Here is a 24,096-nt window from a genome sequence, read left to right as displayed (position 1 = left end):
TTGCCCATTTCAGGGGGGTTTTCCCTCGGAGAGGGTTTGGCCACGTCTGGCTGGGACGCTTTGCCCCGACACATCCGACGTGGGTCCGTCCCGTGCCTGGCAGCGACTTACACCAGGTCCTTCTTCTCCGTCTTCCCGAGAACTTTTGCACCGTTCCCAGCCCGGGTGCGTGGCCGGTGTTTGAGGGCTCTGTAAACCATAGCGAAGGAGAGCGAGCGTCCCGTCAGCGGGCATAAATCAGCCGGGAGCTGGAAAACAGGGCAGGCTGCAAACAGAAAGGGAGCGCGGGCCCCCGCTCTCCGCCGCCGGATGGGTCAGGGACTTCCAGTTCATTTATTCTGCTGGGGTTCGCCCAGCCCTGCTCGGCATGTGTAATGTTTTTTCTGAAAGACCTAGCAGTTAGATGGGTGAAAAACATTCTCCTGTCTCAGGAGCTGGCAGAAATCCTAGTAAATCTGCAGAAGTATGTTTTTGTCGGTGCTGCTTATTCTGTTAGGGGAACTAGTATAAACTATTCCAGTAGAAAACCTTTTCCTGGAATAAAGTCTTGACTCTGTTCAGAGCATTGTCAGGACAGTTGTACCGGGAATGGAGCTTTGCTGGTAAACATGCTGGGACCGAGGAGTCCTAACGGGGCAGATGCAGAGCTTGTCCACCCTCTGCCCCACGGAAAAAGCCCTCAGGAGGCACCTGCTGCCCGTTGCTGTGCTCAAATCAAAAATAAAAATCTGTGCGTGGTTAGTTTGGAAACAAAAGGAGGATTTTTTTTTTCTGTTTTTCTGTTTTCAGCTGCGCCTGCCGGGATGTGCCACCGTCCATCCCCTCCAGGCTGTGGGTCCCCGCTGGGGTTGGGGTCAGTGCCGCGGGCCATGCCATGGGGACATGTCCCCATCCAGCGTCACTCGGCAGCGTGGGGTCAGCACACAGCTCGAGTGATGGCTTCTGCCTGCCTGCCTCAGTTTCCCTGACCCCAGCTGGCAGGAGGGGTGACGCTGGGAGCCCCCAGGGTGCTGCGGGGATAACAGCGGGTGCCTGCTCCGGTTTGAATTTCCCATCCCCTGCTGTGTGTCCTTATCTCCCCGCTCCTGGCAGCCGGGACGGGGATGCCTGCCGAGGCTTTCGGCAGGAGAGCAGGGCCGGCGGCGCGGGTTTGGGCCGGAGATGAGAGCTGTGACGCCCCGGGTGGGGTGCGAGCCCCGGGTGCTGGCAGGGGACGGCTCGGCACAGCCGGCCGTGCTTCAAAGGGCGGCAGGTTTTTCTGGGCTCCGGCTGCTGCTTTGCTCTCCAGGCAGGCGTGAAAATGTGAAAGAATGTGAAAAATGTGAAAATGATCGTGCTGGCCCCAAGATTTGTAAACTTCTGGTTAATGTGTAATGAATACATGACAGATACTCCCAGTGCTGGGCTGTGGCCACTCGGTGGTGGCACGGCCCGTGGTGGCATCCCCAAGGCCAGGAGGCATCTCCCCTGCCCTGGGACCAGCCCCGAGCAGCACTGGTTGAAGAGGCTTTGGGGCTTTTCTAAACTGGTTTATCTGGTTTCGACTTATCCCTCGTCTTTCTGCAAACCGCCTTGTCTGGCTTGCAAAAATGCACTGTATTTTATTTATTTAATTGTGCCACGAAGCCCGGGTGCACAGGGTCCAGCCCGAGCGATGCCGGTGCCCACAGCCCATCGCGGTGAGGAGCGCGGTGCCGGTGCCGGTTCTCCAGAAGCCTTGGTTCTTGGATGAGATTCTGCCCAGGCAGCTCATGGGGCTGGAACCACCGGTGCAGCATTTCCTGCTTGGCACGAAACAAGGTGCCGCAACAACCATAGGCAGTCTGGGGGAATCTCTTCTGAGTCATTTATTATTTTGGCAAAAATAGTTATAAGATGGCAGCCTCGTGCTCCGCCGTGCATCCGCTGTGGATGAGGACGGTTCTGCAGGAGCCTGGCAAGAGCCGCGCCAGCACATCCCACCTTCCGCGGGCTGTGTTCCACCTCTCCTTCAAATGGCCTCTGAGCATCAGAGATCAAGAAGTTTCGCCTGACGCTAATGCATAAATTTCAGCCCTGGGTGACTTTCCCCTGTAATTCAGAGAGAAGAGTGTGTCCTCTGAAAATGGGTTGGATTGTTTTTGTTGGCCGTGTCATCCTGGTGTCCCTCCCCAGAGCAAATGGAAAGCGCAGAGGTTTGTGGGCGAACGTGGGTTCGGCTCCCTTGGGTTCTGCTGGGCTTTCCTGGGTGGCTGCAGGTGGTGATGGGGGTCCCCAAGGCACATTGTGCGGTTCAGGGCCACCCCCTGGGGACAGGACGGGATCCAAAGGGTAGGATTATGTGGTGTGGCTTCCTGGAAAGGGTGAGCACCACCCGCCTCAGGCACGGCTCAGCTGGGATGGTTTTGTGGGGCTCAGCTGAACTTTGTCCCTTTATTTTTCCCCAAAACCCAATTCCAGTGCTGGGCGATCTCCCGCTCCATCGCCCTGCGGAGAGCCAGAGGGCTGAGACGGGGCTGGGCCGTGCCCGGGTTAATCCGTGCTGTTCCACCCAAGTCCGTGCTTTCCTCGGTCCGACGGGGCTCAGCCCCAGCGCGGGGTGTTGGACCCAAGCAGGGCTGCTCCTTTCAAGCAGCCTCAGCCACGGCTCAGCACACGGACCCACCGCATCCTGCCCCCCTTAATTAATGTACCGAGAGCTTCGAGGCCCTCAGATGGAAGTTCATAAATTGATGCTCTGGGCTATGAATTATGAATGGAGTCACAGCCCTGATCACTGCAGTGCTACACCGAGAGTCCTGACGCTGCTCATCTGAGTGACAGCCCAAAGCTTTTAAAGATGTGAACGGCGAAACCTGGGAATAATTTGCTTTGCCAGCTACAAACCTCTTGGCCTACAGATGGGGCTCATCATATTCCCTCTCCCACCTCCTCCTGTCACCTTTTCCTCTTGAATTTTCCAGTATTCCCAATATTCCCTCTCCTCGTCCTCCTGGTTTGTCTTCATGATTATTTTCCTGCTTGGCTGTGTTGACCATCCCATGGGAGCTGTGTCCTCCATGGCGCGTTCCTCCCCCAAGGCTGCTGGTGCCAACGGGGGACGTCCCAGCTGGGTGCCCCTGGTCACCTGGCTGTCCCCACCTGGGGACAGGTCCCACACCATCCGCGCAGCCAGAGCAGAGCTCCTCACGCGAGGTTTGGCAGGGATTTGGCAGATCTCTGCAGCTCATCTCCCTTTGGCCGTAGCGCTGTGCTCAAGACGTTGTGTTTCAGGGCTCCGTCTCTGCCACCGCTCTGTGGGGTGTTTGTCCCTGAACCCCTCCACCACTGGAAGCCTAATCCTGCCCTAATGAACTGTACAGCCTTAATCCCGTAAGCCCAGGTGTTTCTGGGGTTTATTGCCTTCTGAGTTTGCCTGGATTTCTGCATTTCTGCTCCTTCCCGGTGCCCCATGGCCGGCAGCGGGGGCTGCTGCCCGCAGGGGCTCTGTCCCCTGCCCTGGCCGCCCGGCAGCGGTGGGGGGGCGTGAGCAGGACTAAATTTGAAAAAGGAGCTTTAGAAACTTGTCAGTTGTTACAGACGAAGGCAAGCCCTGCACCTTTCCCCCTCCCCGTGGTGCTGTGCGCCCCGCAGCGCTCGGGGGGGAAGGCGAGAGCGGCTCCCCGGGGGTGCCAGCACTGCGGGAAACCAGCCCGGCCCCGGCCATGGATGCGGGAAAGGGGCGCTTGTGTTCCCAGGCCTTCCCAGTTGAGCCATCATGAGCCGGGCAGCAAAAAATGCAATTTCAAAGGCAAAGTCTCGGCATGTGGATAAGCTGTTCTGCCCCGGGCCGGGGTGCAGGGGGGCTCCGGCAGGTCCTGATTGCGTCTGGTTTCTCTCGCACAGGGGATGCTGTCACCGTGCGAGGTGAAGGACGGTCTGAGAGTCACCAGCAGAGCCACGGCCGTTATTCATCTGCCTGAAACAAGGGTGGCCAGCGCTTCCGAGGAGCAGGTCTCCAGGGAAAGAGCTGTTTGTCGGATGCGAACATCCCCCCAGCTGCGGCGAGGGGAGAGGAGCCGCAGCTCGAGCACGCTTCTGGAGGGAAAAATACCGCTTTGGTTTGGTGTCTAATTAGATATTTACCAGGAAGGAAGGAAAGTTAAAAATAGGGTGACAGTGACTTCAAAGGGTGTTTTTGACTTCTAAGAATAACACCTTTGCTGGCGCATGTTTCAGGAATATCGGCTGTGCCTGGGTGTGAAAGGCGGAGGAGAGGTTGCAGCTCGGTCGGCAGCCAAGGGAGCGAACCGAGACCCCCCGGCCCCGCGGGGGCAGCAAGGAGGGGACGTTGGCATCGCTGCGAGGGCCCGTGGAGAGCTCAGCTGCGTCCGTGGGGACACAGCAGAGGGAGTTTAGGGAAGACGAAGCTGCCGGTGACCCGGCGCGGGTGGGAGGGGACGTGTGGCACCATGGGGACCCCCTCCCCGCGGGTGGTGCTAGTGCTCGCCGCGGCGCTGGCGGGGCTCTCGGCTCCCCGAGCAGCCTACGGGCAGCCCAACTTTATCGTCATTCTGGCAGATGACGTGGGCTGGGGGGATCTTGGGGCCAACTGGGCGGAGACGAAGGAGACCCCGCATTTGGATGAGTTGGCAGCCGAAGGGACAAGGTAATGTCTGTCCCCGCTCCCCCACCCTCTCCAAGCGTCCCTGGTCACTCTGTCCTGCAGCAAAGGGGGTTTCACTCCTGCGGGGACCAGCAGGCAGAGGGGGTTTCACTGATGTGGTTTTGGGTGCGTGGGGGGGGGCACCCAGAGCTCAGCGCCTCGGGGTGCAGGTCCATCCATCCTACTGGGACCTGTGAGCTTCGTCCCCCGCCCCAGACCCTCATCCCTGGGGCAGAAGGGGACACATGCAGGGGAGCAGGGGGGGACAGGGCAGCGTTAGACCACGCAGGGGCTTGCGAGTGAAGGGTCCTTTTGTTTCCTAGGTTCGTGGATTTCCACTCGGCTGCCTCCACTTGCTCCCCATCCCGCGCCTCTCTGCTCACCGGGCGCCTCGGGGCGCGCAACGGGGTGACCCACAACTTCGCCGTCACGTCAGTTGGCGGCCTCCCCCTGAACGAGACCACCCTGGCCGAGGTCCTGCGGGAGGCTGGGTACAGCACGGGGGCTATAGGTAACGCCTGCCGGGCCGCGGGGGCCTCTGGGGAGGGGAGACAGCGGTAGGGGGACAAAGATGCCCATGTCCCTCCCCGCGGGTTGTTAGGTGAAAAGCCGGTAATTAAAGGAAAGTCTAAAGGATCTAAAAAGTCTAAAATCTAAAGTCTAAAGGTGGCGAGGCGCTGGAACAGGTTGCCCAGGGAAGTTGTCAGTGCCCCATCCCCGGAGGGGTTCGAGGCCAGGCTGGATGAGGCGGTGGGAGGTGTCCCTGCCCATGGCAGCGGGGTGAGACTAGATGATCTCTAAGGTCCCTTCCAACCTGAACTGTTCTATGATTCTATGATCATGTGGGAGAGATTTTGCACCTCAAAGCTTAAAATCTTGATTTTCAATCATACGATATTGCCTATTCTCCATTTAGGCTCTAATTGCTTCACCTCATAAGGAATGCACCAGGTTTTCCTTAGCAAACGTGATGGTGCAGAGCAGGTCTGCCCTCCCGCATCCCATACTGGTGTGATGCCACTGGTACTGGTCGGGACAGTGGGTGCCGCTGGCCCCGTGGCTTTGGGCACCCTCCGGTCACTGCAGGACCCCCTTCTGCAGAGACCCCGCTGGCAGCGAGCCCTTCGCACCTGCAGCTGCTGTTGCTAGTGCACGTTGTGCTGGCAGAAGAGCCTCGGTTGCTGCATTCCCCGTTAGTTTTTGCCGTTCTCCCTCTCCGTTCAGCGCATTCGGTGGGAGCAAGCGCGTGACGGAGGTCAGAGAATGAAGCTGGTTGTTTGAGAGGGGTTACAAAGTCGTCTCGTCTGAACACAAACGCGTGAAAGAGCCTTTTAAGGCTGGAGACGGTCGGTTTGCACAGGCACGAGATACCTTACGCATTTTTTCTGAGTTTCTGCAAAAAAAAAAAGAAAAGGCGTTCTGATAACGCGGCCAGCACAAACAAGTCGCCTTTCTTGTTGCTAGATTAAAGCCCCCGGCGCTGCGGGCACCTCATGGGGGATGGCTGGTGGCAGCTGTAGCTGCGTTAACCTCTGAAATGATGTTCTGTGGCTTCCACACAGGCAAGTGGCACCTGGGACACCACAGCCGCCATCACCCCAGCTTCCGCGGTAAGGGGCTGCACTGGGGGGGACGAACCGAGTGTCCCGCGACCACCTTGTCCCCGCCAACACCCTCGCTTGCCCTTCAGGCTTCGACTACTACTTTGGGATCCCCTATAGCCATGACATGGGCTGCACGGACACCCCCGGCTACAACTTGCCGCCCTGCCCGCCCTGCCCGTGGCACGGCGCAGCTACCAGGTACGGGGGCGCGGGGGGCATTGAGTGCTGTCACCGGGACCCCCAGCCCCGAGAGCTGCCCTTTGCTGTGGTCACCTCCCCCTATTCCCTGTGCACCCGCTTTTTCCCCCCACGGACCCCGCAGCAGGGTGCAGGTCGGGGGGGTGGGTCGGTCCCCAGAGCATCGTTCCCTTTTTGCTCCCCACCTCGGCTGCGCCTCTCCGCGAAGCCAGGAGACCAGCCGGGCTCCGCGCCTGCTGCCACACCGGTCCCCGTGCCGGTGATGAGCGTGGGATGGCTTCTTCCCAGCAGGGTGGCGAGGAAGGACTGTTACACGGAGGTGGCCCTTCCTCTCTTCGAGAACCTTGCCATCGTCCAGCAGCCCGTCAACCTCAGCAGCCTGGCAGCGCGCTACGCGGAGGAGGCAGCGCGGTTCATCCGGCAGGCCAGGTGAGGTGCCACCCCCCGTCCCCCATCCCCTTCGCTGGCAGAGCTCTTGGGTCACCACAAGCGTCTTCTGCTCCTGCCGCGGGGTGTCCCCAGGGCTGTTTCCCCCGGCCTGCGGAGCCAGAGGGGTTTCGTGGCTGCTTCCCGCCACAGCTGGTTTGTCCTCGAGCTCTGCCACGTGCGAGAGCAGGATCTGGCTGTTGGATCGGGATCTGCAAGGCTCAGGCCGTGCCCGTCCCGCAGCGGATGCTGCAGGGTGGATAAAGCCAAGCAGCTCCAGCTGGGAGCCCGGCGGGGGCTGGTGTTGGTGTGATGCTGGGGGGGACAGGTGTTGCCCCGTGGTTTTGGGGAGCAGATCTGGGGGCTCCATGGCTTGGCTTCCCAGTCCACTGCGGAAGGGAGAAGCCACCGAGGCTGTCACCTGTGTCCTGCAGGGCTTGCTGTGGAAGCCTTCGGGTGCGTCTCCTCTAAAGGAGTGTGTGTTTAAAACCACCATTTACAAGGAAAGTCCAAGCCTTTGATCTGGGCTGTGCCTCCTTCCCGGGGGCAACGCGCAGCGAGATCCTGGCTAGTGGGGATGGTAGACAGGGAGGGAAACGCTGCCATCCCTCTGTCCTCCATCCCTCCGTCTTTGCGGTGGCACGGGGTGGCTCTGCCAGGCGGTGCGGGTGCTGGTGGCAGCTGGTGCCCACGGCAGCTCCGGCGTTGGGACCAGGACAGCACCCGGGGGTGTTTAAACCCACCCTGTCCATGGGGTTTGCTCCATTTTGGGGATAAACTGCTGGACCCTGGGCTTCAGGGCCTGCTGTCCCCAGCCGTGCGGGGACACGAGGAGCCCGGGCGTGCTCTTCCCGAGGGGCAAAGCGGCTCCTCCGAGACAACGAGCCCGCAGCCCTGCTGATGGGTTGTGTAATTTTAATCCCTATTATCGGCGGATTATGAGCTGTGACTTTGCAAAACGCCTCCCTGCAGCGCGAGGAGGGGATGCGCTGCCGGGCAGCCGTCAGAGCCCATCCCGCACCTGCATCCAGGGATAACACAGACCCGGGGAAGGGTCACGGCGGGGGGGTCCTGTGGGTGCGCTTGAGGAGAGGTTTTGGGGAAAAAAAAAGGGCTGGGCAGGGAGCAGCCTGTGCGGAAATGGCTCCTTATAAGCCTGGGTACTGTTTTGTGCACAAAATACCTGTAGTTTATCCCCTTTGGGTACCAAGAATCGGCCGCAGCGTGGCCGGGCCGCGCGGTCGGGGTGCGTGCCTGTAACGGGGCTGGAGGGCACCGGGCCGCGGGCTGCAGGGCAGCCGCCATCCCTCCCTGCGGGCTGCGAGGATGCTGTCAGGCTGTGAAACCAAGTGGGTGAGCTCTGGGTTAGTAGGAAAAACCTTTAAACTCCCAGTAGTGTTTTTGGGGTTATCTGCGTTCATGGAGAACAGGATTAAGCAGGTGCCTGCCTTTTCTCTCCTTCTCTTTGATGGCTTATTCCAGTTTTCCTCTGCCTGACTCATCCATTATGGGGCAACAAAAGAACACTGGATTTGCCATCTCGGTGTTTTTTTAACCAGTCGTGTCAAGGTTGAGCAATTTGTGGCAGCGGGACTTGGCTCTGTTCGGGACACTTAGAGTGAACGTGGGAGCAAAAGTCAGGGACGTTTGTCTTAAGTTATTGATTAAATGTTTGCTCAATTTTCGGGAAAATTCTGAAATGTCGATGTGAAAAGCAAGCGGGAGCACCGTGGTCATGAGTCTGTCTGGATGCTGGAGTCCACCCGGTGCTCCCGGTGGGATGCATGCCGGGGGAAGCAGCGTTCCCCGCTCCAGGATCTTTGACATCCCAAAAGGAAAGGCGCTGTGTAGTCTTTTTCAGCAGCGACTTGCAAGGGATGCATCAGCGCCCCCTGACCCCCCTCACCCTGCAGGGGCTGGGCAGGGTGACGGGGGACACAGCCCTTCAAGGGCATCCAGCGCCGCCGGGGAAGGATGCGGCAGCTCCGGGCGGGATGGGATTTACTCATTTTCCATCCCCAGGTGGGTGACGGGTAAAGGAAGGAAGTGTCGAAACGCACGTCGGAAGGGCCCCCAAAGCTTTCTGGAGGCAGCGATGGGGCGGCCGGAGCCGGGGGCGTGCGCGGGCTGGGGCACGTCCCCGGGATCCGGCCCCTCCCCGTCGCTCGCCATCCCACCCTTCCCCTCCGAGGTCCCTGAGGAAGAGCGGGCCTCGTTGGAGGGGATAAATATAGCCGTAAACAAGAAAACAGGACATGTCCTCTGATGATTTAAAAGCAAACAGGCAGCGGGGCAGTGCGCGGCGAGCGAACGTGCCGCGGTCCCTGTCCGGGGCTGCTCGGGGTCGGCGTGGGCATCCCTCTGCTGCTCATCCTTGGCTAAAATCCCCGGCGGGGACCGAGCACTCACTGGGGAGGGGGAGGAAGGGCCAAAACGGGCCCCGTGAGAGAGGGGAGGGAGGTGGGTGGGTGCCAGGGGTGCACCGACGCCGGGTGTTTGGCTGGCGGCTGGCACGCCGCTGGCTGTGGGGACGCCGGGAGATGGAGGAAGGGACAAGTTCATCCCAAATGGGAGGACAGTGGGCAAAGGGGAGAGGATTAAGCAGGAGCAGGGGGGGAGTGGCTCACGATGGGCCAAGCATCCCCCCTGCGAGGGGAGAGGGTCCCCGGAGGGTTTGCAGCTGGGCGATGCGCACAGGATGGTTTTTCCCCTGGGAGCTGCGGCAGAGGCAGGGGTGGCTGCAGGGCTCCTGGGAGGAAAGGCCACCGCTCTGTGTCCCCAGTGCCACCACCCTGGTGACCTCCTGCCGCCACCTTCCCCTTCCCCGACCCGGCTGAACACGATCCCCCTCTTCCCTGCGCAGCGACAGCGGACGCCCCTTCTTCCTCTACCTGGCGCTGGCCCATATGCACGTCCCACTGGGGGTCCCCCCGCCGCCCCCCGCCTCGGGCAGGGGCATCTACGGAGCTTCCCTGAGCGAGATGGATGCCCTGGTGGGACGGATAAAGCAGGTCGCCGACAGCCACGGAAAGGGCAACACGCTCCTGTGGTTCGCAGGTACAGCAGGAAAAACGGCTGCAGTGGCTGGGAATGACGCCGGTGGCGACACTGGCACCGGGCGTGCGTGGGTGGCGGGGGGCAGGACCTGTGTTTGTCCCCAGCCCTGGATGCTCCCGGCTGTTCTGTGGATGGGGAGTGATCAGCAGCCGCGGCCGAGCTGGCCGGGGCTGCCACATCGTGGGGACGGGGGTCCTGGGCTACCGCGGCCACTCAGCTGGGTGCCCACCCCACCACCCCGCTCCGGCCACGGGGCTGAACCGGCAGGGCTGTGCCTAATTAAACCACAAATCCTCATTCATTAAGAAGCCCAAATCCGCTCTCGCTGAGCAGCCTCCCTAATGAGGATGTCTTGCTCCTGACGACAGGAACTGCTCCACCGCTTATTAGCGCCCAAAGCTGGTGGCAGCCGTCCCCCCCCCGCACCCCAGCTCCACTCCAGCCCCTCACCCGGGACTCGGGCAGCCCTGGCCCTTGAAAATAAACTTTTAGAAATAAAAAGAAACAAACCCGCTGCTCTTGCTAATGTGGGAAATCGTCACAGGGATGGGAAGGAGGGATGGAGGGGTCACTTGTCCTTGCTCGCCCCCCACTGCAGAGGTGCCCCCCGGTCCTGGTGTCGCTCATGGGGACATTTCTTTCTCTTGCAGGTGACAACGGTCCCTGGGCGCAGAAGTGTGAGCTGGCAGGACGCCTGGGGCCGTTCGTGGGGGCCTGGCAGCGGCAGCGAGGTAACCTGGCTGCGTGGGGGACACTCCCTGGCCCTCGGGGTGCAGGGGGGGCTGCTCCACAAAACCCTCCATTGCCCATGGCAGGGGACGTGGGGAGCATTTCACCCCCCAGCCTTTCCGCTGGCTGCTGCCCTGGGCTGTGTCGCCTTGAAGACACCCCAGAATAAGTTTTGTCTTTCAAACGGTCAAGTTTAACGCTAAAACTGCTGCTGGGGGGAGCTGCCCCCCCCCGAGTCTCCATTACCCCGGAGCTCGAGGCGAGTGGCTGCTGGTTTTGGAGATGGGATGCTCTAACCATCCGAGCACCGGGGCCATGGGCTCCGGCAAGGTCTCGCAGCCCCGGACCCCCAGCCCCGTCCCGTCCGGAGCAGAGCACCCCCCAGCCCTCCCAGCCCTGCGCCGTGGGACTTTGCTTTTCTTTCTCTCCACCGTTTTGTTGTTGGGGTGGGTTTTTTTGGGGTTGGGGTTTTTTTTCTGCCTTTCCTCCTTTTTCCGGCCAAGCCATCTGCTCGGTGGGTTTATTTCAGCCGGAGCGGCCAGAAGCACGCATGAGTCAGGCGTTTCCCACTTCTGCTTGTATTACGCAGTGTAAACGCGCGCCGGGCTCGGTTCCCCTCTGTGCTTGGGGTCAGCGGCGGGGGGAGCGGCGGCCGAGGGGCCGCGGGTGGCAGCGCCTTTTCCCTCCTCCGCTTCCTGACACCTACCCCGGCCATGCAACCCTGGCCGCTTCCCTGGGCAAACGCTGCCGCCGGGCTGGCTCGCTTTCCCCTTCCCAGAGCCCTTCCTTCGGCTGGCCCCGCGGATGAAATTGTAACCTTAATTATTTTTTTTTTAATTTTTTTTTTTTTTTTTTAGTAAACAAACCCTGCTGACGACCTGGGTTGCTCTTGAGCAACCGACGGTCACAAGCTGGAGCAGATGGTACAGGCAGTCCAGCGTTCGGGAACAAAGCTAGGAAAACACGGCCCCTTTCCAGCATCTCGCTGCCCTGCGAAAACAGCCCCAAGCCCCGGCGATCGCGTGAGGCTGGGGAGGAGGTCGGGCTGGCGGGGGCTCTCCGAGCTCTCTGTAAATACCGGCCGGGAAGGATGACTTCTGAAATCCCTCGCCCGGTTCTTGCGCGGATGTTTTGAAAGCCAGCCCAGCGTTACTGTCTGCTGCCGGCTGCTCTAACGCTGCAAACACCCGCCGGCATGGGTGCTGGGTGGGCGGGATGCTCGGCCACCCCATCCCAGGGGGAAAAGCCCTCCGAGGAGCGGGAGGGCAGGGGGGGGACAGGCTGCGCGGGGCTCTATACATTTCACGTAGCTTGGCGTTTCCGTTTAGGGTCCAACCCGAATTCCAGGGATGTTTTCCATTGATTTTGGGTGGTCACTGGGGTCGGTCCTCACTCAGAGAGAGCAGCACATCCCCCACCTGCTGACCCCCCTTCTCCGGTTGGGGACCTTCCCGCCACTCCCAGCCCTCCCCAAAAACCCGTCTCCCACCTCGGGGCCAAGAGCCCAGCAAGGGAGGTGCTGGGGTGGAGATGCGCGTTTCAGGGATGTGACGCTGGCCATGTATTAAGGCAGGTTTGGGTCTTTCCAGGGGTGTGGAATGCTCCAGACCTGGTGTCCCTGTGCTGGGGACTTGCTCTGCATGGTGGGAGTGGGACCAGGGATTTCATCCCAGCACAGGAGCGCTCAGTTCAGCTTTCCTGGAAAGCCGCAGCCTCCATGGTCCCCACAGCAGCAGGGCTGCGTCGTCCCTGCTCTGGAGAAAAAGCCCTGGTTGGGTCTGGGGTGTTTCAGCCCCGTTTACTGCCCAAAATGTCAATGAGAGCTCATTCACAGGCAGCTCCAGCGTCCTGCCCGGCCAGAGGTACTCGGGTGGCTGGAGGGAAATACCCACCCGCTGTCCTCCGGGAGACCCCACGACAGCGCGTGGGAAAGCCCTGGAAATGCAGCTGCCTCACCGGCAGGAGGAGATGGGGACTGATATTAATTGCTATAATTGCTATAATTTCCTAGGATGTCTGAAGGGAGACCCTTCAGGTGTTTAAGCCGTACGTGATGCATGTTAGAGGCACTGTCGCATTTCCAATAGCCACAAGAGACCCCGGTGCTGGCAGTGTCCCACCGCTTCGGGCCCCAGAGAGATGTTCATCGGGGGAAATGCCGAAAGTTTGGGTGGGGAGTGCGAGAGATTGAGGACGTGCCCGTCCCTTGCTGCCAGGACGGGCAGCGGGGTCAAAAACCTTTTCCCTGGACTATTCCCGGTGCTGCCATCGCAGCGGCATCCGCGCCAGACGTGTCCTCCTCCGGTGTGTGTACGGCGGCATCGCTTGGGAGCGCAGGATCAGCCCAGATGGCCGTGGCACCGGGCGGTGACTGCCGGAGAGGCCGGGCTGGGATGGGGACCGGCGCAGGGGCGCGGAGGAGCGTGGGGTGGCTGCGCCGCAGCGGGGACGTCGCCTCTCTCTTGGCTCTGCCCGGAGGAAATGGCTTTGGGCGAGCGGCGTTGCCATGCGCACGCTGAAAGGCGGGCGGACAAAGGCTGCGCCTGGGAAGTTTGCTCAGTGAATCGGGTTGGGATTTTCTGTTTGCCCCATTCCCAGCCCCTTCCTCCCCCGGCTGCCGGGGGCCCTTTGGGCTCCAGCCAAAGCAGAGGCTCTCTAACACCCTTCCACCCATTTCGACGCCCAGTAGTCCCATTTTGTTGCTCAGCACCCTCGTTTTGTTGCTCAGCATCCCCGTTTTGGTGCTCAGCATCCCCAGGTGGAGGAAGGAACTGGGCAGTGCTTCATGCCGTGCTTTATGCCCTGCTTTTTAAACCCAAGGGCAGAGCGTTTTGGATGATGTCAGGGAAACAACTGAACAGGTAAATTAGCCGGCAGGAGGGTTAGCAGCAGAATGGTATTTTTACTGAAGCGGGTTTCCAGCAGGCTGGGGGGCTGTTGGTGCACGGGGCTGTTTGCAGCCCCTGGCATAAATTCCTACATTTCCCACCTGCTCTGTATTCTCGCGCAACATCAAAAGTGGATGGAAATGTGGCAGCTCCAGAGCTGGCCGTGTTTCTCGTCACTCGCTGGAGCAGAGGAGAAACACAAAGCAGTGCCAAACTTTTTCCCCACTTTTAAAATCTCCTGTAACTCTTCTCCCTCCCCTGACCCAGCTCCGTCTCCAGTGAAATCACCCTCCTTTGGGGTCATTTACTCCACCTCTGCCTCTGAGTAGTTCCTTTCCCAGGGAAACTCCGGGGTCAGGAGTTTTTCCCGTCGATGCAAAGCTCCTGGGCAGCAGGATGCTGAGCGCTGCCCTTTTCTCTTGCAGGTGGGAGCTCGGCAAAGCAAACGACCTGGGAAGGAGGGCACCGGGTGCCGGCGCTGGCGTACTGGCCTGGCCGCATCCCTGCCAAGCGGACGAGCCGCGCTCTGCTCAGGTAGGAGCCCGGCCGCATCCCGTCGGGAATCGGGGCAGTTGGAAGGATTCACCGTCCCCGTGCTGGGACCCAGGTGATGATGTGGATTTTGGCAGCAGGAGCTGCCCGCGCTGGTTGTTGCCTGCCATGTGCCAGACTCCGTCCTTTTGTCCTCTCCCAAGGCCGTAGGACTTAATGCTTCAGCAAAGAGGAGTTGAAAGGGCTTTTTGTGAGGCTGGTGGATTGGCGTTAGCAGGCTCCGTGTGCCTCCTGCCCGCGGTGGCTGAGTGCCTCCCGATAATTAAAAGATGACGATGTTCTCTCTCTCCACCAAGAAGCAGGCTTAGGCTTTGTGGTTTGTGAATGGCTTTATGTGGAGGAGGGTGCGGTTGTGGGAAAGGCTGGCCGGAGAGATGGCGCTTGCAATCAGCGCAGGATGCGGCCGGGCTGGGAGGCAGCGCGGTGACTCCTGCTGTTTCCAGCCAGAGTGGAGGGGAAGGGCTGCTGCCTCCCGCTCCTCGCCTCGCCGGGACCCCGCGCCGCGGAGGGGTCCTTAATGCAGCCATTGCACCTCTTCTTCCAGCACTCGCACCCCTCTTTACAGCCCTCCTCTGCAGCAAACGCAGTGGCTGGGGCACAGCCAGGGCTGGGGGTGGCGTGGTGGGATGCCCCATCCCCTTTCATCCCTTGAAACACACAATGGTGGGGCTGGGAGGGTTGCTGGGCGTTGGGAAAGTCTCCCAGCTGCTGGAAGCAGGTTCTGGCTGGTGGGCCCCAGGAGGCATTGGGTGTTTCTAAGGTCCCTGAGATAAGCTGGAGCCACTTATGTGGCCTGAGGGCAGCTCTGGGAGCTGGATTTTTGCGAGCGGGGGAAGGTTCAAGGCGTGAAGTTGGGCACTGGAGGGGATGGGGCGCACACAGCACCCCTTGGGTTTCATCTCCAAACCCTTCCCCGCCACGCTGGGCGATGGACCGACCTCTGGGACGCGGGGCAGGGCTGCCAGCCCGTGCCCACTCGGGTGGCCGGGGCAGTACTGCAGTGACCGGCACCCAGCTCAGTGCCCGTCCCCATCCCCCTGTCCCACCAGCCTCCTCGTCCCCCCGCAGCCACAGCCAAGCCCAGGCATTCCCTTGATCTCCTCGAAGACCTTATCTCCTGCATTTCCCAGCTCCGGTCCAGCAGGTTGGACAGCTAGAAATGGAGAAAGCCGGCAGCAGCACAGGCTTTGCCGGACACTGGGCGCTCAGAAAGCGTCTCTGTAGCTCCCCAAAAGTCACAGCAAACCCAGCGTCCTCCCCAGCACAGCCTGGCACGGCCATGGGTCCATGCCCAGCTGTGCAGGGTGATGCCGGGCTGGTGCAGGATGATGCCCTGGCATCAGGGAGAGGCAGCCCTCTGTTCGGCAGGTGGCACAGAGCCATCCTGGGGGACGCGAGCGATGGCTCATGCTCAGAAGGGTGCCACCGCCGTGGTCCCAGCCACAACCTGAGCTCTCGGGCAGGGGATGCAGAGGGACGTGGAGGGATGTGGAGGGCAGGGGCTGCTCGGTGCTTGCAGTGTGTCGGGTCGGGTGGCTTTTCTCTGCACCTAGAGTCACCCTTGGGGACATCCCTCAAAGGATGAGCATGTGAAATAGGGCGGTTGAAAGCTTGTCCCCCCAGCTGATGGGGAAGACCAAGAAGTTGGGAAAGGAACGAAATCTGTGTGCGGATGCGGCTGGGAGTCCTCTGCATACAAGGAGGGACCCCCGTCTGGTGGGATCCCCCGGGAAGGGCAGGAGCTGGGCAAGGGCAGGCGTTAACCGCCCGTTTGAGCCTCCTTCTGCCCCTGGGGTTATGAAAATGCTGACAGCCTTTGCCACCCGGCCTGGGACAAGAGCCTGCGCCCTGCCTCTCCCGGGCATCGCTTGGCTTCGCATCCTTCCCGGCACAGGGAGCGGAGGTGAGCGAGGGTGAGCGTGCCCGGGGGCCGGGGAAGCTGAAGCCAGCAGAGAAATGCTGATGCATCGCCGCAGACCTGCACCTGCACGCTGGTTTCAGCAGAAAACTGCCTTGTCGGCTTTTCTTAATTATATTTAATTGTCGGAGCAACCCGCCGTGCTTCTGCCCTTCCTTGCCCCAACCCAAAGTAGGGCACGGAAGAAATAGGTCAGTGGGGTGGTGAAGAAGAAGCAAATGGCACCACCCCAGCTGTGCCGGCGGCGTGGGGCTGGGCGGGTTGGGCAAGCCGGTCGGGGTGTGGGGAGAGCTGGTTCAGCTGCCTGCAGCTGCCTGCACCGCGCCGCCCCCGGGGAGGGCAGTGCTGCCTGCCGCCCTCCTGCCCGGGACGCTCATGGCCATCCCCGGGCAGCTCTGCCCCTCGGCAGCAGGCAGGGACCTGCCCGGCCCCGGGCGCTGCCGGACCCTTTTCCCTCGGTTTTTGGGGTGACAGCAGGACGCCGGAGTGACTTTATTTATTAAACCTCTCTTGGCCTGGACAGGGGGTTGGCAGCATGGCTTCCCTTTTTCCTGCAAGCATGGCTTCCCCCGCTTGGCTTCCAGGACCTGCCTGCTGGCGGGGCCTTTGCTTTGATGCCGACTTTGACCAAAATCCTATTTTTTCACGCCTTTTTCCACGGGGCACGTCTGCCCATGTCCAAGGGGATCTTTGAGGTCATGTTGTCCTCCCACCTCAGTGACGGTCTCCGGCGGTCCCGTCCTCTGGGTCAGGGACGCTTGGTACAACCGTGCGAGCATCCTCGTGCGCCGTGCTGGGGGCCAGATCCCACGGGTGCTGAGCACCCCGGGACCAGGACCGCGCTGACCGGGGCCTGCCCCCGGCTGCCGTTTCGGGTGGACGCGGGCTGATCCCCCCACGAGGTGCCTGCAGGGATGTGCCAGAATTTTTTTCGGCGCCTCCCGGCTGGCCTGGCAGCGGGGGCCGTCTCTTCTAGTGTGCCGTACCGGGGCTGCCTCTCAGCAGTGTTTGTTCTTATTTGTTCTCGCTGTCTCTTAGCAGCTAAATTAAAACTCGTTGAATGGGAGAACGGGGGGCCCTTAAGCCCTGGGCTCTTTTCTCTCTCTGCTCACGCAGCCGCCATCGCGCACCAGGCGGGAGCAAGGCAGTGGCAGGACCGGGGTGGCAGGACCGCGGCAGCACCCTGGGTGCCCCCAGCTTGGGGGATCTGGTGGTTTTGCCTCCCCCAGCAATTTTCTTGCCCCAGCCGAGCCCCCGGGGTTTCAGCCCCCCCGAGCTGCCGGCACAAGGGTTTTGCAGCCGAGGGACGCGGGCTGAGTCCCCACCGGCCGCCCAGCACCGGTGGCTCTGCCGGCTCATCAGCTCCCATGCCATGGCCTCACCCCTGGGGAAGGGAGCGCGGTGGCGTGTCACTTGGCCACACTGACATCCCGCTGTCCCCCACGGCTGTGGGACACCCCGGCTGCGAGGTGGTTCCTTTTAGAGGTGTGGGGTCACCCCGCGACCACGTCTGCGGGAGGGAGGGATGCGCTGGGTGGTGGCAGGGGGGACGGACACCTGTGCCTCGCAGCAGCGGGACAGGGGAGGTGGGGGTGAGACGTGGGGGCTGCGAGCTGGCTGTCCCCCATCCCAATGGAATCGAGCCCAGACCCTGCTGGGCAATGTGGCCCGTGCCCAGGCTCTCAAGGGGCTGGTGGCAGAGCCAGGCGGTCCCCATCGCAGCCCACTAGTGACAATGCTCGACCTGTGGTCGCTCTGCGCCGTGGGGACGTGCCGGTGCGTGGGGAATCGCCGTGGCCGAGCTCTGGCCCTGGGGCCACGGGCAGCAGGCGGCAGAGCAGAGACTCTCCCCTTCTGCACCCCTACGGGGCCGGGGGGACACCGAGTCGCCCGCTCCTTCCCTGCATCCCCCCGCACCGGGTGGCAGTCGAGGGTGAGCCCCGGGCGGCTCTTTTGTGGCTGAGGCCCCTGAAAAACCCGAGAGGTTTACGGTGGAAATGCTGACGGGCGTTTTGGTGGGAGCGCACAAAATAGCACCGCTCTCATTTTCCATTCTGGCTGCGACGGCTCGTGCTGCGCCATGCAAAAGCGAGACCACATTTTCCTGGGGCGACGGGATTTGCTGTCATTGGCGTAAAAAGTCCCTGTGCTAGCACTTTCTCCAGAGGGTGACCTGCTGCCTTCCCCGTGTGTCCCGGGAACCCGGGGGGGACGACACGACGGGAGGGCGGGAGGGGGCTGCCCCGCGGGTGTGGGGTTTGGGGGGGCGGCAGATGCTGGCTGAACCCGCAGCGCCTGGCGAGCAGCCGCGCCGGGGTGGGAGGTGTGCGAGGCGAGGGCTTGCCGGGGCCGAGTTGCTGCTGGAAGCCGTTTTTAACCTTTTCCGCAGAGCTCAGCTGTTGGGATGGGTGCTGGGAAGTGGCTGGTTCCCCCCACCCCACCCCTTTAAAGCACTCCCCTGCCATCAGCGCACCGAGTGCCCCCTGAGCAAAGGGCGGCAGGGTGCAGGGAGGGGTTGGGGGGACCCTCCGGGGACCTTCGCTCCTCGCTCTGATGAAAGCCACCTCTTTCCCCAGCACCCTGGACGTCTTCCCCACGCTGGTGGCCCTGGCTGGGGCAGCGCTGCCCCCGAACAGACGCTTCGACGGCGTGGACGTGTCCCCGGTTCTCTTTGGGTGGTCGGACGTGGGGCACAAGGTAAGGCAGAGCCACCCGCCCCCCCCCCAGTGACATCCCCCTCCTGAGAGCAGGTCCCACCGCCTCTGAGCTGCAGCAGGTAAGCGGGGGGCAGAAAGGCTCGGAGCTGGCGGGTGCAGATCCTCGGGAGCATCGTCCCCCGGTCCAGAGGAGGAGGAGGAGGAGGAGGACAGAGACGGCCGGGTGCTGCCCCGAGGCTTGGGGTACGGGGGTAAAAGGGCCTTTGGATTAGCAAAGAGTTGTCTTAGCTAAGAGAAATGCTCCCTTCATAAATCTGGGATGAAAATGCCTGGGCATGCCCTCCCGCGCATGGCAGGGCTGTGCCCCCTGTCCCGGGGGGTGCGCACTGTGTCTCCTCTCCAACTGCAAGAGGTAGCCAGCATGGGAAACGAAAGATCCCAGGGGCTCGGACCTGGTTGTATCCACTTTATTTATCTCGCCAGGTCGGGACATAACGAAACCCTCCTTCTCCCAGCTCCTTGGCTGGGGAACGTGCCCGTTACTGGTGTTCAAGCGGGGCAGCCCGCCCCGTCCCCTGCAGCTCTGCCCAGACAAAAGGAGCTGCTGACAGCTCCTTTCAGCCTAAAAAAACGCAGTTAGCAGGACAAGCAGTATGGCAATACATTTTTCTCTGAGTTGCACAAGATTTTTGCAGAACCAAAAGAACAAGAAAATAAATAAAAAAATGGCTTTAATAGCAGTCCCACAGATAAAGCCTGATTTTGCTTTTCAAGTCCACCCTCCTGCGAGCACCACGAGCCAGCTCCCAGCGGGGATCTTGGATTTGCATTCTGCGTCCATCAGGGTTTTGGTATTTGCTTCGTATTTACGGAACCCTCGCTGAACCGTGAGATGAAGCGAGGAAGCGGATGGGCTGCGGCCAGCGCGCTCCGCTGTGCTCCTTGGATTAACCCTCTTCTCCTGCATGTGTGTGGTGCCGGCACCAGGGGATGGGCAGTTTGCTGGGAACCATGGTTTGCTGGGAGTAATGGTTCACTGGGAACCATGGTTTGCTGGGAGTAATGGTTCACTGGGAACCATGGTTTGCTGGCAACGATGGCTCACTGGGAGCAATGGTTTGCTGGCAACGATGGCTCACTGGGAGCAATGGTTTGCTGGCAACGATGGTTTGCTGGGAGTGATGGTTTCCTGGGAACCATGGTTTGCTGGGAACCATGGTTTGCTGGGAGCGATGGTTTGCTGGCAACGATGGTTTCCTGGGAACCATGGTTTGCTGGCAGTGATGGTTTGCTGGGAACCATGGTTTACTGGGAGCGATGGTTTGCTGGCAACGATGGTTTGCTGGGAACCATGGTTTGCTGGCAGTGACGGTTTGCTGGGAACCATGGTTTGCTGGGAGCGATGGTTTGCTGGCAACGATGGTTTGCTGGCAGTGATGGTTTCCTGGGAGTGATCGTTTGCTGGGAGCGATGGTTTGCTGGCAGTGATGGTTTCCCGGGAGTGATGGTTTGCTGGGAGCAATGGTTTGCTGGCAACGATGGTTTGCTGGCAACGATGGTTTCCTGGGAATGATGGTTTCCTGGGAACCATGGTTTGCTGGCAGTGACGGTTTCCTGGGAACCATGGTTTGCTGGCAGTGATGGTTTCCTGGGAGCCATGGTTTGCTGGCAGTGATGGTTTGCTGGGAGCGGTGGTTTGCTGGCAGTGATGGTTTCCTGGGAACCATGGTTTGCTGGGAACCATGGTTTGCTGGCAGTGATGGTTTGCTGGGAGCGGTGGTTTGCCGGCAGTGATGGTTCGCTGGGAACCATGGTTTGCCGGCAGTGATGGTTTCCTGGGAACCATGGTTTGCTGGGAGCGATGGTTTGCTGGGCGTCGAGGCGCAGTGGAGGGGCACAAGCCCATGCCAGCCATTCCCGCATGTTTCAGACCAAGGAATAACGTCCCGAGCTAAAAGCAGGCACTACCCCAGGCTTCCCCAGCATCACCCTCTGCTTTTCTGCGGGGGTTGTGCTGCTGTGGGGGTGAATTAACCCCTGCAGGGCTGGGAGCCCGGGGGCACAGCTGGGTTGTTCCTGCCCGACCCGACACCATGAGCGGGGTGGGCATCCCCGGGGGATGCCATCCATCTGCCCACGCTGCCGGGGGACAGGGTGACCCTGGGGGGGACACACAGCGCCCGCCCGCTCCAGCCCCGCGGGGCCATGGGGAGCAAGCGCCTGTCCCCGCTCCCTCCCCTCTTGGCGCCTGCCTTTCGTCTCCCGATTGCGAGATGGCAACTGTGTCCCCCGCTTTGATGTTTCAGGGTTTTCCTTGACACAAACGCTCCTGAAAGCGGTTCCTTTGCTCACCCCACCGCCACCGATGACTCCCTCCTAACGGGGGTCCCCAGGGCAGCTGAGGGTCCCCGGCCTGAGCACCCGGCAGCGGCACAACCTGGGCTGGGGCTGGGGCGATGCCAAGGTCCTGCTTGAAGCGAAGGCTGTTTACAGTAAAAATAAACACATCCTACAAAACGTGTCAAGGGTACGAGTGTCAGAGAAACGAGCTCTTTCCATGAGCTTAACGGCAGAGGGGCCCGCGCCTGCTCCCCCTGCGCTTGCTCGCTTGTGCAAACAGCCCGGAGCACCCAGTTCAGACAGGTTTTCTGGGGAGAAGAGGCTTTTTTCCTCCCTTTTCTGTTTTTTTTTTTTTTTTTTTTTTTGTTAAATTAAAATAACAAAGTCAAAGATCATTAGGCGGCTTGCAGACCTGGGAATGTTTCTTGAAAGGGCTCAATTGAAACAAGCTCCTTAATTATGCAATAAATTATAGTAGAATTTCTCAGTGTGGGGATTTAGGAGGCGGGTTTGGGAAGGTGCTGGTTGGGAGGGAGGGGGGTTTGAGCCTTTGCACCGCGACGGCAGCATCCCAGCGGCACTGCCGAAGGTAACACTGGCTGGCGACAGGGGGTGGGCAAAGCTTCGGGGCTGGAAGCAGAAAACTGGCTCAGTTCCTGGTACCGTGGCTCCACAGGCCCTTGAATATTTGCTGATTTCTGCTTTGGAGCTCTTTTATTCTGACCGAGGAGCATCAGCACAAGGGGACTCTGTAGCAGGGGTTTCCTCCTTGCAGCAGGCTTGCTCTGCACCACCTCTTCCACTTTACACCCTTAAGTTTTTTCCCTAGAACGTGATTTTTTAAGCAAATGCCAGAAGGAGAATTTTTTTTTTTTTTAATTTACCTTGCAACGGAGGGCAATAAAGGAAACCGAGAACATTTGGAAATCACCCCTCACCTTGAATCCTGGCATTTCTTGGATGAGTTACCAACCGCCCCCCGGAGTCGGCAGCCGCATCCAGAGCAGGTGGCGCAGGATTGACCCCTGGCGGGTACAGGGGTGCCCGGGGGTGCTGCGTGCCGGAGCAGGGCTCCGCGCCGGGCACCTGCTAAGGCGTTACTGCGCTCATCAGCTGCGAACGCTGTTGCTAAACTTGGCACCGCAGCTGCCTACAACTCCGGCAGATGTTTCTGATTTTTAGCACAGTGGAAATTTCTTGAATCACTTTTAAACTCAATTCCCAGGGAGGAAACCTTGAGTGACTCATCCCTCAATGAAGCCATTGGCTCCGCGGCAGATATTATCTGACAGATGAGCCCGCTGGAACCGTCCCGCTCACTTGTCTCCTCGCTCCCGTGTGCCAAAGCAGTCGTCCTGTGTGGACCAAGTGTCCTAAATACCGAAAGGGAGAGATTCGACCCACCCTTCCCTCCTTCCCTTCCTCCTCACCCCCATTCCTCGTGCCGGGGGGGCTGTTGTCAGGGCAGGGAGCGCTCGCACAGCGGGGTGAGTCAGCGGCGGAGACGGACCGGGAGGGATGTTCCAGCACCTCACCTACCCGCGCAGTCTCCGCTTCGCATGAGCTCACCCCCGGCTCGCTGCTGGCCCCGGGACACCAGTCGGCTCCCTCCGATGTCCCTGCCACCTGCTGAGCTGTGAGCGCCGAGGGAGATGGGTGTCTCTGTGCGGGGCGGCGGTGGGCGACATAGAGCACCTGAGACCATCCCGGCTCCGGAATATTCCGCCCTGCTCTGCTGAAAGCCCCCGCACCTCGGGGATCCCCTTCTCGCAGTAGAATTGGTCTGGGGAGGTAAATGCAGGGGGTCCTGCAGGCAGGGCCAGGAAGGCACGGAGAGATGCCGGTGTTTCCCGGTGCCCGTTTGCTGTCACCCCACCCTTCAGCAAGGAAAACTCGGTTGGTTGCTGAGTCCAGGGGCTAAATGGTGTCTCTGAAGGTGTGCACGGGTGGGACGTGGTCTCGTCTGAGGGGGAGCGGGTTTCACAGAGCTCTGCAATGGGCTGACGGGCACTTTTCTGTTCTTCCTTCAGGTTCTGCTGCACCCCAACAGTGGGGCGGCTGGGAAGGACGGCGAGATAGAGGCGCTCCGGCTGGCTCAGTACAAGGCGTTTTACACCACAGGTACCGTGTCCCTTACAGGGATCCTAAAGTCTGGGGAAAAAAATCTGGAATTCTTGCTTCCCTGCAGATACAGGTAAAAAGCAACTCACGTTAATTCAAGCAAGAGCAAACCCAGCGAGGTTTGTGCCCCCCTGTGTCTGTGTGATGGGCGTTGCAGCCCGGGGTTGTTGCCCTCAGAAGCACTCTCGGACAAGCAGCAGGACCCGGGCTCCCAAAGCGGGGACACGGTGGGACTGGGACATCACGGATGGGTGAAGAATACAGAGGTGATCCCTGGAGAGCCTGGGACTCCGGTGTTTTTCCCTTGTTTCCTCCCTAGGAGGGGCGATGGCGTGCGATGGGAGCATTGGGCCAGCTGAGCATCACCAGCCGCCCCTCATTTTCAATCTGGATCGCGATATCCAGGAGCAGGAGCCTTTGGACGTGGCATCCAGAGAGTATCAGGCAGTGCTGCCTGCCATCAGCAGGGCTTACGCCCAGGCTCTGGAGGACATCGCAACAGACAACGTCTCGGTTGCAGATTACTCCAAAGACCCGGCCGTGACTCCCTGCTGCAACGCGCAGCACGTGGCCTGCCGATGCCAAGCGCCCGGGACTCACGCTGCCGCGTTGGACCATGGCACGGAAAGAAGAGCCGTGCGGCTTTGTCTTTAGGCAAATAATTGCTCAGGCTGCTCCTTTCCCCCAGTCTGGTTTGTGCGAACGGGACTCGTGGAGCCAACAGGCACGACAGTTGGCCACGGAGGAGAGGGCGGGAGGCTGCGGTGAAGCCGGGAGGTGAGTTAGTCGTGGGTCTGGGTGAGCAGAGGGTCCCCTCTGCTGCAGAGCAGGACCCTCAGCCCGGCAGAGCAGGGCACTGGTGGCTCTGGGCACACGGAAGGAGACAGGCTTTTTGTAGGGCTCTTTAGCTGAGAGAGAGCCAGGTCTTGGATTAAAACTACCTTCTGTGAGAGCTGCCTTTGGGAGAGAATTCCTCTGGGAA

The 24,096-nt window shown here is 60.6% G+C and overlaps 1 protein-coding gene across 4 annotated transcripts in view; it reads left to right on the top strand.

Annotated features, from left to right (window-relative positions):
• Positions 1–24,063, top strand: part of ARSG (arylsulfatase G) — a 27,839-nt gene extending 3,776 nt beyond the window's left edge. For 2 of the 4 annotated variants that reach the window (XM_074607448.1, XM_074607449.1), the window contains exons 2-12: positions 3,865–4,627; positions 4,948–5,135; positions 6,187–6,234; positions 6,315–6,426; positions 6,718–6,855; positions 9,716–9,909; positions 10,560–10,640; positions 13,952–14,060; positions 18,573–18,693; positions 23,024–23,114; positions 23,434–24,063. In XM_074607448.1, coding sequence (XP_074463549.1) covers positions 4,431–4,627; positions 4,948–5,135; positions 6,187–6,234; positions 6,315–6,426; positions 6,718–6,855; positions 9,716–9,909; positions 10,560–10,640; positions 13,952–14,060; positions 18,573–18,693; positions 23,024–23,114; positions 23,434–23,768 — 1,614 coding nt within the window. In that variant the 5' untranslated portion in view covers positions 3,865–4,430 and the 3' untranslated portion in view covers positions 23,769–24,063. Of the gene's footprint in view, positions 1–3,864; positions 4,628–4,947; positions 5,136–6,186; positions 6,235–6,314; positions 6,427–6,714; positions 6,856–9,715; positions 9,910–10,559; positions 10,641–13,951; positions 14,061–18,572; positions 18,694–23,023; positions 23,115–23,433 lie in introns of all 4 variants that reach the window. The other 2 variants (XM_074607445.1, XM_074607447.1) reach the window with 1 other exon arrangement.
• The last annotated feature ends 33 nt before the right edge of the window (positions 24,064–24,096 follow it).

Source organism: Larus michahellis, chromosome 14 (assembly GCF_964199755.1).
Source record: "Larus michahellis chromosome 14, bLarMic1.1, whole genome shotgun sequence".
In the NCBI taxonomy this organism is placed as follows: Eukaryota; Metazoa; Chordata; class Aves; order Charadriiformes; family Laridae; genus Larus; species Larus michahellis.
Note: the sequence above shows the minus strand (reverse complement) of the source record. Positions and strands in the feature narration are given on the sequence as shown.